The sequence below is a fragment of the Protomyctophum bolini genome (assembly GCF_963924005.1).
Source record: "Protomyctophum bolini genome assembly, chromosome: 20".
In the NCBI taxonomy this organism is placed as follows: domain Eukaryota; kingdom Metazoa; phylum Chordata; class Actinopteri; order Myctophiformes; family Myctophidae; genus Protomyctophum; species Protomyctophum bolini.
Window position 1 is genome coordinate 21,139,629 of NC_137881.1, and position 11,795 is coordinate 21,151,423.

At 43.0% G+C, this 11,795-nt stretch overlaps 1 protein-coding gene across 2 annotated transcripts in view; it reads right to left on the bottom strand.

The window, feature by feature from the left end:
* The window catches only part of arap2 (ArfGAP with RhoGAP domain, ankyrin repeat and PH domain 2), a 152,261-nt gene extending 142,952 nt beyond the window's left edge, over positions 1-9,309 (bottom strand). For both annotated transcript variants that reach the window (XM_080792673.1, XM_080792674.1), the window contains exons 1-3: positions 9,165-9,309; positions 1,722-2,625; positions 462-556 (exon numbers count right to left, since the gene is read on the bottom strand). In XM_080792673.1, coding sequence (XP_080648799.1) covers positions 462-556; positions 1,722-2,536 — 910 coding nt within the window. In that variant the 5' untranslated portion in view covers positions 2,537-2,625; positions 9,165-9,309. The remainder of the gene's footprint in view (positions 1-461; positions 557-1,721; positions 2,626-9,164) is intronic.
* Between the last annotated feature and the right edge of the window lie 2,486 nt (positions 9,310-11,795).

Sequence of the window (11,795 nt, forward strand, 5' to 3'; positions counted from 1 at the left end):
TGCCTGCACAGAGACAGTGACACACACCCCTATGTACAGACCAATACATTTATACATAAGGGTCCAATTTATTACATTACAAAAAAGATCTCAAATCATACTTGCGTGTATACTGTACGACAAGATTGTGTATTGTGAAGAAGAGTAAAAGCATTTCTAAAAACGTTGGTGTGCGTGTCGGGACAGCAGAAAGTGAAAGAAAGCCCATATTCCCGTGTGGGATACTCGCACGCAAAAAGCAGCACCAACACTTTCCCCGCAGAGCAGAGCAGCCACCCCTATACCACCCTCCCACTTCTCCTCCCCACCTAGCCACACACACACACACACACACACACACACACACACTACCCTCCATTCTGTCATCCGGGGCGAACACCAGCACTGCTGACTCCACTGGCCAAATGAAATATTCATCGCAGAGATGAAGCAACAAAAAAAAAGAAAAAACTTTTTTGTACCTTTTTGTATGTGGTCGTTGGCCCCAGGGGGACCCTGCAGGGAGCAGGGGTGGTGTTCGGGGCTGGTTGTTAGCACTAGCGCCGGTGGTGCACTCCTGAGTATGAAGAGAAATCAGCTAATTATTGAAGTAAGTATTGTAGCCGCACAGGTAATACCACAGGAAGACGCGGGTGTGGTGTGGTGTGGTGTGTGTGTGTGTGTGTGTGTGTGTGTGTGTGGGTGTGTGTGTGTGTGTCAATTGATGATTGACAAGATGGTGGCCTTCTGTGTTTTGCATGCTGACAATGTGGTGTTCACTTTCTTGGAAACCAATAAGTCAGGCTTAAGCTTGGAGGTTTAAGCTGGACTTATTGGTTATTTAAGAACCGTTTGTTTTGAGACTTTGAGAGTTTAATTTTCAGAACCATTGAAACATCTCAGAAGCCTGACATGCCCAAAACAAGGACAAGGACACCATGTGAAAGTGGTTAAATTCGGTACAAAACGGCTGCCTAATTACGTCAAAAAGTTGAATACATACATTACACAAACAGACAGAGTGCATTAAAGCCCAAGCCCAACCTAAAGTCTGTCAAAAATAAATAAAGAGTCGGTTATTGGCAGAAAAGGCTGCGTAACTTACGTAGGTGTAAATCACATAGAGTACAGTAGCACAAAGAGAGAGAGAATGTTGCATTTAATCTACTTTTCATGCCAGACACCGGCTGAGTTTATTTAATGGCAGTGCGGTTCCATCATTCACACACACACAAAGTAGAAATAAACCTATTCATTTAATTAGTTTAACAACACTTATTATTACAAAGGAGAAAAAAAACATGTTTTATATTTTATATTGTTGTTGAGCTGTGATCTCATGCTGATAAGCAGATTGATGTATTGTTAGGTTTGTCTGTCTACTTGACACATTCAACTCAGTGCTTGCACACACATGAGCACATGATTTTCATGAGCTGTACGCCGTAATCATCAAGATTAAAACAAAAAAAGGTTTAAAATACTTCACTTTATGCACAATTAATTGAGAATATATGAAAGTTTCACTTTTTGAATCCTTTTACAGAAGAAAATGAACTTTGACACAATATTCAAATTCATTGAGATGGAGCTGTATGTAATATTATCATTGTATTATTTTAGCCTGAGCCCTACCCGACCCCATTCATGCTACCCCCATTAGCATGAATTGCTGCAGATTGGCTGAAACGGAGAACTGTGACTTAACGCATACATGGGCAACTGTCTACGTGTAAACGTACCAGTCCTGAGGTGGCAGTGTGATCTGCTTCGGGATGGCAGGGACAGGCCGATGCCGGAGACGGTAGGAGCGGGTGGGCCGCGGACCCTTGTGAGCCTTGAAGCTGGCACCCCCTCCCTCGTAAATGCTGTTGTCCACCATTTGCCCCTGGAAGACCCCGGGGTCGTCGGCGGAGGACGAGGCCGTGAGCGGGACGTCGACCGGACACGGGGCGGAGTCTGTGCTAGAAAACGAGGGGTCATCGGAGGAAACGTCCCAGTCGGAGGGCACTTCAGAATGAGGGGAGACGGAGAGGGAATCGCTGCTGCTGGTTGATAAGGAGGCCGAGGAGTGTCTGTGGATGTTACGGGGGTCCCGCGGTGCCGGCTGGGGTGGGTCAAGGGAGGCCCCGCCTGAGATGCCATCGGTCACTGCCGCCAGTCCCACTCCCGGAGGCAACGACTGACTCCCATCCAAGGCGGACTCCCTCGTCTCTTTTGGCTGGGGACGTTGGCACGACGTCGCCCTACTCCCATCCTTCGGGAAGACATGTCTCGGATGCGTCACGGGTTTCCGCGTGGCCCTTTTTTGCTCCTCTTTCCCCACCTCCTCCTCTACCTCCTCTCCGACCAACCCGAGCGCTTCCAAAGCCCGGAGGATGCGCCTGCGGTGGCCTGTAGGGAAGACGCGGAGTCCAAGGAGGCGCTCATCTGTGAGGTCCTTGCAGTCTTCCAGAGCCTGGTAGCCCCCGAGCTGGAAACAGAGGGCATACTGGGGCAGGTGCAGGTTGGTCAACCATGCCACCATCTCCTCACTGGGCTCCAGAGGCTCCGACATAGCGCTCTAAACCCAAGGCTGCCACATCAGGGAGCGGCCGCTACGTGCCAGGAAAGGAGACATCACTCAAAAAGTAGAGTTGTTATTTCCTGTAGAAAAAAGAAAGAGAAAGGTAAAATTATACAATTTAAGTAAAGAAAATGCCAACATGTTTTAGAAAGAAAAGTGATGTTGAACTTTAGTAAGACCTTATATACTGTAGCTCTGTGATCAAGGAGTCCACAGTCACTGAATTGTGAAACAATTGTATCCAAACAACGCATTTATCACAAAGCAGAGCCAATTTAAACGCAATATTGTAAAAGTGAAATTACGGCATTCAAGCTGAAGTATAGATTACAGTACTATTGAATTTATACAAAAGCAAATAAGTGCCACCGCTATTCTGCAGAATACTGTAGGCACGTGATGTAAACCAGGGGTTCTCAACCCTAGTCAAACTAACTAGCTTTATAATAAAAGTGTGAGATTGACTGCTGTTAACCTTTCGGCTGCTCATGTCTTCCTGTCTGTTTCAAATGACACAGAAAATCACTTTTCCAGGAAGGAAAACTAACAATCTTCATTCAGAAAAGACTCTCTACTAAGAACAGCAAACGAAGGATCAGATCTCAGTAGCTAGCAATAATAAATATTATCAACTTAACGGAACCAACAGACGAGTAGCGAGTACATGGGTTCCTGCAGGTGGTTGTTCAATTTCCTTATTTTCATGGCAGAAACCGTCTTGTGTGTGTGTGTGTGTGTGTGTGTGTGTGTGCGTGTGTGTCTCTGAAACCACATACTGTAAACACACCCATAACCTCTAATCTTGCTGCCCATGCTGCCCATGCTGCCAAAAAGGAGATCTTTGGTTTCAAATAACTTCCTTGTAAAATAAAGGCAAAAACTAATTTTAATAAAAAAAGAAAGCTAAAGTGTTAAAGGCCCATAGACATGTTTAGCTAACTGACAAATCATTCGTTTAACATTCATTGATGTAACATTTGCTTTGGTAACAATACCTTGAGATGAAACATTTTCTTTTACAGCTGTTGTTCATGAGATTGTTTGTGAATACTTACCGGAAATTACACGTGCGTGTGTGTGTGTGTGTGTGTGTGTGTGTGTGTGTGTGTGTGTGTGTGCGTGCGTGGGGGTGCATGTGTGCGCGTGAGCGTCTCGTTTCCCTTCCCTTTCCCACACCATCTGAGCTGACAAACTGACCTTTTAGTTCTGCTAGCTTCATATACTGCATTCATTTACTCTGCCTTTGGTCTCTCCCCTGCAGGGATGCATTGAACTGCAACACCGTGTACCAACTCAAAGTGTACCAACTCAAATCTGAGACCCGTGATGAAGCAAGCACTGATCCCATTGGAGCTTTACCATCAAGCGTCTATGATCAGAGGCCTTGGCAGAACTGAAGCCACTAGCTGGACATCTTTTTGGATTTGTCATCCTTCTAGTGCAGTGCAGTGGTGGAAAAAAGTAGTATTTTTTCACTTAAAGTAAAATTATCAATACTGCAATATAGAAATACTCCGTTACAAGAAAAAGTATGGAATTCAAAATGTACTTAAATAATAATATACCCTTTACTTTCTTTTCTTTGTTTATATATATATATATATATATATATTTTTTTTTTTAATATGTCTTATGATTATGTTATCAATTATGGATGTACAGTACACTGTCTTTTATGTAAGTCTGTCTAGTGCTGTTCTTGTGTCTATGTCAAAACTTTGCAGATAGAAATAGGATAATTCAAGCTTTCCGTACAGCTGCAATGTTGGTTAGTTTCTTGTTCAATGACCGTGGTGAAAAGTAACTAAGTACATTTACGTAAGTAGGCTACTGTACTTAACCATATTTAAAAACCATAAGCTAAAACGCAAGAGTAACTAAAATGAATTGGACAGCCAACTAGTGCTGCACCATTCTATTTCTTCACAATTCGTGCGTTATTCTTGTGAGATTGCATTAGGTGTCTGAATCTAGATCTCCCATCTTTTTTCGATTAATTGTGCAGCACTACTTGTACTTAAGTAATAAAATAGAGTACTTTTTCCATCACTGTTTAATACAATCAGATACCGTCAATGGTTGGTGTTGCAAAGACTACATTCAAGAAATAAAAAAAATGAATTAAAAAAACGTAGAGTTGCTTGCAGCTAGCTCTACAGTATAAAGAGATGGAGAGGCGAGAGCTGAACCAGCATGTATAGTAGAAGGCCGCATTGTCTGATGGCGTGCAGGCAGGCAGCAGCAAGAAAAGCAGACGTACGCCAATAATTACTGGCACATTTGCCCTGAACCGCTCCATTTCTTTGGCTTTTAGCACAATAAGACCACCCACGCGGCACTTGCACAAGAGCAAGCACGCACGCACGCATGCACGCACACACACACACACACACACACACACACACTTATCCACTGCCCAGTGTGAAAGTGCACAGAGTTGACGAGATCAATAGCAGTGTACAGCCAAAGGAGATCATCACAAAATAAGAGTGCTTTGGAATGTCATGTGGAACTGTACGACTGTAAGCGGTAACCGTATATGTTATACTACAAGTCGAACAGTTCTTACTTCATTGCGCAACAGTATTGCGCACAGAGAACAGCTGATATACAAGCTCACATCGCATGACGGATGTGGCTGTTGCGAGTTTAGAGGACTGCTAGTCTGCGTGCGCGACACCTTCGAGGGACGGAGCATAACATTTCAAAATGTACTTGATGGGCTGCGGCTGCGTGTGAACGAGCAGGCTCTGCTGCCGTGATAATGAGCGCTCCCTGCGTTCTTATGACAGCGACTGCAGGTGTGGTTTTGAGGACGACTGCTTTGAATTGCTATTATTGTTCACACAACATAAACCAAGGAATATATATTTCAAGGGCGAGAGATCACAATAAAAAATCCTAATCATTCTTCCGTCACACTGGGAGAAAAACAGCATAACAGTATTTTTACACATGAGTGCAGTTTAACAACTTTTCCATTGCATCTTATGAGAGGCGGGGTTCATGTGCTGCCGGCATGCACGCGCATGCTGGTGGTAAATGGTAAATGGTGCATTTATATTCACCTTTTTCCCTGCCAAGGTACTGGGGCTCCTTGTGCGGGTGCTTTGCTTCCTTCGGGCAGTGTTGCCATGTCTGCTTTGCCCATGATTTGGGCTTGATTCTAAAGTGTACAGTAGTTGCTTATTTGGGCTTGCTTCCTAAATTGTTGTTTAAACCAGTGGTTCCCACATTTCTTCACGTCAAGGAACATATATGTAATATGAAATTGTCCACAGACATCCATCTGAAAATATTGTGTGCCTTTTTAATTAAAATATTCAAAATATTTCGATTTATTCTCAATGTGTTTTTAAATAACAGATGTACAACAATGTGTCGCTGTGAGCTTGTAGATCAGCTATTTTCATTTGTGCTCGTTTTCATAGACCCGGCCACTTGTTTCTCTTGCAAAACAGCAAGAGAAAGAGGAACTTGTGCAAATATGCACACACAAAAGCAAAGACTCATGGGTTACAGGAAAAAGGTGGATAGCGCCTTTTTCCACGGCACTTTACAGAGATTGTGCATAACATTCACCCATTCACACACAGACGACCATGCAAGGCCCCAAGCTGCACATCGGGAGCAATTAGAGGTTCAGAGTCTTGCTCAAGGACACTTCGACACCAACTCTGGGGGAGCCCGGGTTCGAACTGGGAACCATGCGGTTCCCATGCGGTCCACCCCTCAGCCATTGCCGCCCGCTGGTACTTATCAGTGTGACGTCGTCTGATAAGGCGTCTATAATGCATTCCACACATCACATGCACAGACAAAAAAACCAAGTGTCGGCAATAGGTGATCGTTGAATTGCGTTAAATCACAAACGCATTGGTTGGAAATGTTTTACATGATTGCCAGGAGGGGCGTATAATTATATAGCGTATAAAATGAGTCAGAGTCGAGTCAGTACTACAAGCATGGTACACCAGCAACCTTTTGCACATACTGTAGTATGAATGACTCACTCCCCCTCGTGCATTCATGTAGGAACACACACCTTACATTTCTGAACATCCCCCAGCCTGTCAACGGTGAACACAAAGTCCAACATCATGCATTCCATCCCCTTCCTGGTTCAGAGAAATAGCCGGGTATGTTTCTGAGTCAGTGTGGCCAAGTATGCTTGCTTATTATTATTATTAAAAGGGGTAGTTTTTGGCTTGGGCTTGTTTCTAAAGTGCACTTTGATTATTTGGGATTGCTTCCTGATGTTATTGAAATCAGTAGTTCTCAAACATTTCCATGTCAAGGAAGTAAAAAACCCTCCTTTAACATGTTTTGTGACTCCCATACAATATTTGAGTATTTAAAATGTTTCAGAAAATATTTAAAAATATTCAAAACTGTTTTTTTGTTTTGTTAAATAGCAAACCCTGTAACCTCAAGACACTGACGCTGACACTGACGCTGCCACCCTTAGAGCTCCATATATGGAGCTGACCTGTTCTGACATTCCATCCTCATCAAACCCTGTAGACTCAAAACACGCTCCATATATGGCCGGTACAGAATTCATTCCATAATTATGTTGATCTGACGCCCCCATGCCAAAGCAGCAGCGCTCGCCCAGCAGTCTGATGTCACCCAGGCGGATGTGTGCACGTGCACTTGATTCTCGCCCTCAGGCGTCTTACTGGTAATGTATATAATAATGTATCATTTTCGGCCAAATACAACGAGACTGGGCGTTGGGGGGTGTTATAATCATGAGTTGCCCATGTCTGTGTACTCTGTGTACTTGAACTTGAGATACAGTGTACTTGATATGTACTGTGTTACTGCCTGAACTGTAGCATACTTTATAGATAGGCTACGAGAGACATCTCAGCGGCAGCAAGGTCAGCCTTGCTGCATTAGGCACGTTATTTTGTCTCATATCTTATTGTCACGTCATTATGATCCAGCACTATATATCTTCCTGTTTGTGTAATAACTTTGTGAACCTTTAGCGTGATACTGTCTCGTGTCGCGTTATTGTTCTCCCGGGCCCGCCGCCACTGTCGCCGAACCGAAGGAATATTTCAACCGGATTATCACACACCACCCAGCCTGCACACACTACCTGTCTGTCAGAACTAGACGAGGGTCCAGTACTTAGAGATTACAGCAGGGTCAGCTAGGTCAGGATGTAACAGGGGGTGCACCGTCAAAAAACGTTTGAGAACCGCTATTAGTTGAATCTTTTGGACCTGGCCACTGCTTGTTTCTCTGCAGAATCTGGCAACAACACTAGTGCTAGTGGCATGTTTCAGAATGGGTACAGTACTACAAGCAGATATACACAACAAGGGGTGGCATGATGCCGCGAGTGGCAGGAGCCTCTTCCAGGTTTTTAAACATCAATGAAGCTCCACCCACGCTGTAACTTGCAGCGTCAGCAAAGCGTTTCCGGTTGTCTTCATTATTGAGGGGCGCTTGCCCCTCAATAATGTACAGGGTTAAACAGGGTTAATGTTTGTTTTTAGTTAAACAAACATTAAAAACGCCATTGACAATGAAGGGAAATTTACATCATCTTGTCCCACAAACATCAAATGCCATTAACAATAAAGAGGGTTTAATGTTTGTTAGACTTTAATATATTAGCGCCCCTCACTTCACACGGGTGTGATATATTTTGTACTGTAGGCTACCAACAAGCTTCACAGATTGTAAAAGTGACATTAAATGAAACTCAAAATGTATACTAATTAGTCTACTGTAACTGCCAATATAGGCCTATATTCATTTTGGCTCACAACAGAGACAATGCCCATTGACGGGAAAAAAAACAAAAAAACAAGTAACCACTACCTATGTTTATCTACAGTAGCCTATATAGTCAACAAGCATCATTCTACGCTAAATGTTAATTTGTAATGAATGATGGACCAGCCCCCCCCCCCCCCCCCCCCATTCCTACTGAAAGAGAGGGGAAAGAAAGCTACAAAGAGAAGCAGAGAGAGAGAGAGAGAGAGAAGCAAACCAGTTGAAACAACAAGAAACAAGCTCCTTTGAATTGAGAGAGAGAGAGAGAGAGAGAGAGAGAGAGAGAGACAAAACAAACAAGCAAAACAAACAAGAAACAACTCCACTCCACAACTCCACGTCATTTAATTATAACTAGCCTATAACTCCACATGTGTGGGCAGAGGCGGAAAGTTCTTATAACGGCAGGGGGTTCAAGCAGCCACGCCCCCTCCCCCCCCCCCCCCCCCCCCCCAGCGGTGGAAAAAAAACGAGTTTTGTTTTTTCGAACAAAAGCCACCTTATTAGCATTTGAATGCGGCATGCGCGGCGGCCCAACACCTATCTTGTATTAAACCCCTTTGAATTGAATTGTAACCCCTCGTAAAGGTATGTGACTGTATACGTGTATTTTGCCAAAATGCAGTGGGTTCAGTCGCGCCTTTGCCAAAATGCCAGGGGGTTCAATCGCGCCTCTGAACCCACGGAGTTTCCGCCACTGTGTGTGGGGCCTGCCGCCTGGACCAAGCGAAGCCTACGCGTTTAGAACGCATAATATTACCGGTAGATACGATTTATACAGCGCCTCGCAGCGCCATGTGTCTGTTCGTTGGTGTAAACTTACCTGAATACCTGTGGCGTGAGAGAGAAGCACAAGATGTATTATTGTGTTGTATCCGTAGTAGCCTACTAGTAGATGTGTTGTATTGTTGTGCATGGTCATGTCCAGGTGCCGCGGCGTGTGGCGGCTGTACTTTCTGTTTACAGCTGTTGATCACTTGGAGAACGTGCGTGTTGACAGTCGTTTCCTTTCCATGCCTGTTCAGGCACACACTGCACTGAACGGTCTCCACGCCCATTTCACTTGGCTCAATGACAATGACCCAGCTGGCATGTGGCGGAAAGAAAGAAAGAAAGAGAGAGAGAGAGAGAGAGAGAGAGAGAGAGAGAGAGAGAGAGAGAGAGAGAGAGAGAGAGAGAGAGAGAGAGAGAGAGAGAGAGAGAGAGAGAGAGAGAATTATACTCCACTAGGAAATAATCTGTTACAAGCAAAAATCCGGAATTCAAAATGTACTTGAGCAAAAGTACAATTGGTATAAATAACAATGTATTGAAAGTACCAAAAGTAGAAAGTATATAGAGCCAATATAAACTGATAAGATATATAGGCCTACTAAAAAAGGAATAAAGGCTAATATGAGTATCATCATGAGTTGACAGTATGCATTGTTATAATTGATATAGGCTATGCTATAAATCCTTATCTTTTATATAATATTATATTTTTTAGCTGTAGTCTACATGCTTTCCACAGAAAGAAAGGCTGTCAGTAGGCTGCAGGCTCTTTATAGTCTATAGTGAGCCTGCCTATGATTTGAATTGACAGAAGCAGGAAATATTTTGAACTCAAATTGTTCTCCAGTGGTGATTCATGTTGTCGAAGCAGACACAAGAACAGCAAGGCAGCAATGTGTTCAAAGAATATGCGTGTTGAAGCTTGATCCATGGGACCCTCAGGCCATGCATTCAGAAAGGCAGAAAGGAATGGAGCACCAGCTTAATTTACTCAATACTCTCTCTCACACACACACACACACACACACACACACCTTAGTAATTCAAAGGAAACGCAATAGTTTCTGCTATCATTTTCGTTACCGTAGATATCATGGCCGAAAATGGTCATGGAATTCCGTTTCATTGCTGTGTGTGAAATTGATGCGTGACAACAATGACGTGACAAACTGACAGTGCGGTGGATGACGACAGCCAACAGTGTGCTGTTGTTGCAAATTAATTGGCAATGGCAAATTTAATTTAATTTAAACCCTGATTTTATAGTCTTTGACAAGTAAGGCTAAATATAGAGGTAGCCTATCATGCCCCTTGCATAAAAACAATAGGATAATAATATTAAAGGAAATTGCATTAATAACTTAAGTGAGTGAGTGAGTGAGTGCGTGCGAGAATGTGTTCTTCCGTAAAGTGCAGTGTAAAGAATCCGGCACAAGATGGTGCTATACTGTACTCTTTCTGATATTCATATTGGGCCATCTAAAAAGAGACAGTTCAAAGGTATTCGCAGTATTCTGGCAGAGGATGGGGGGAGTGGTTGACACACATTTACGAAGTGAACACTTATGGTTATAGATATGTAAGTTCAATTGAATAACAACATTGCTGTAATTTGCATCAGTTGAGTCCCAGTTTCAATGTATTGATTTATAAACAGTATGCAGGCAAATGGTTTGGGATACTTGGACAGTGTTTTATATGAGTTGAGTTGCTTAAAGTAACTTTGACTATCAACTTTATCTGAAGCCGTGTATATCCACGGATATTGTGTCTATCATTATCCAAAGAGAGAGAAAGAGATTTTTACCTGTAGGCTAGAGAGGGGGGGGGGGGGGGGGGGGGGGGGGGGGGGGGGGGGGGAGGTAAAGTGTCTAGTTATAGTGAGAGTTGAGGGGGCCCAAGGGGGTTATCAGCCTCTTTTGTTTGAGTCTGCTGGGTCGTTACTACAACAAGAACAACAACGGATCCACCTGTTGGTGGCGCTGTAATTCTGGCCAATGTGAAAAGGGTGGGATATATTCCTCAGCCTAGTATGAAAGTCTGTGAAAGATTCCACGTAAATTGCAAATGTAATATAACAGAAATGCAATTAATATATGTGTAAATGGCTCAATTGAATAAGCCTTCTAGTGGAATCTGTACTGTGTCTTATGGATTAAGAATTGCATAATTATGTACCATAATATGACATAAGATTCAGGAATACCCCAAAGATGTATAAGTTTGTAGTATAAGGATATAATGTAACCTAATGTCATGATGGGTCAGAGTTTTGTTGTTTTTAAATAAGTGTTCTCCCTCTCTCCAGCTCTGTAAACAGAAAATACATTTTCAAATGAGGATACCAATAGTAATTGTCATAGCTGTGTTGTCTGTTTATTAATGTATTACCTGTTTACTTATCACACTTATCACAAGTGCTTAATTCTGCTATAAAACACTGTAAAGGGTGTGTAATAAATGCTATTAAATATTATTAAATATGGCAATTATAAAGTGGCTTCCACCCTCACTTTTTCTTCCCCCCATAATTTGTCACAACAAAACAGATCGTTATCTCGACTCTCATGCTTCTGTTCCTCAGCCTGAAAGTTTATTTCAGCCAGCCAGCCAGAATAACTCTTACAAAGTCTAATTCAATTAACTTGAGAATTGTGTCCAACATCTGCTTTGATATTTA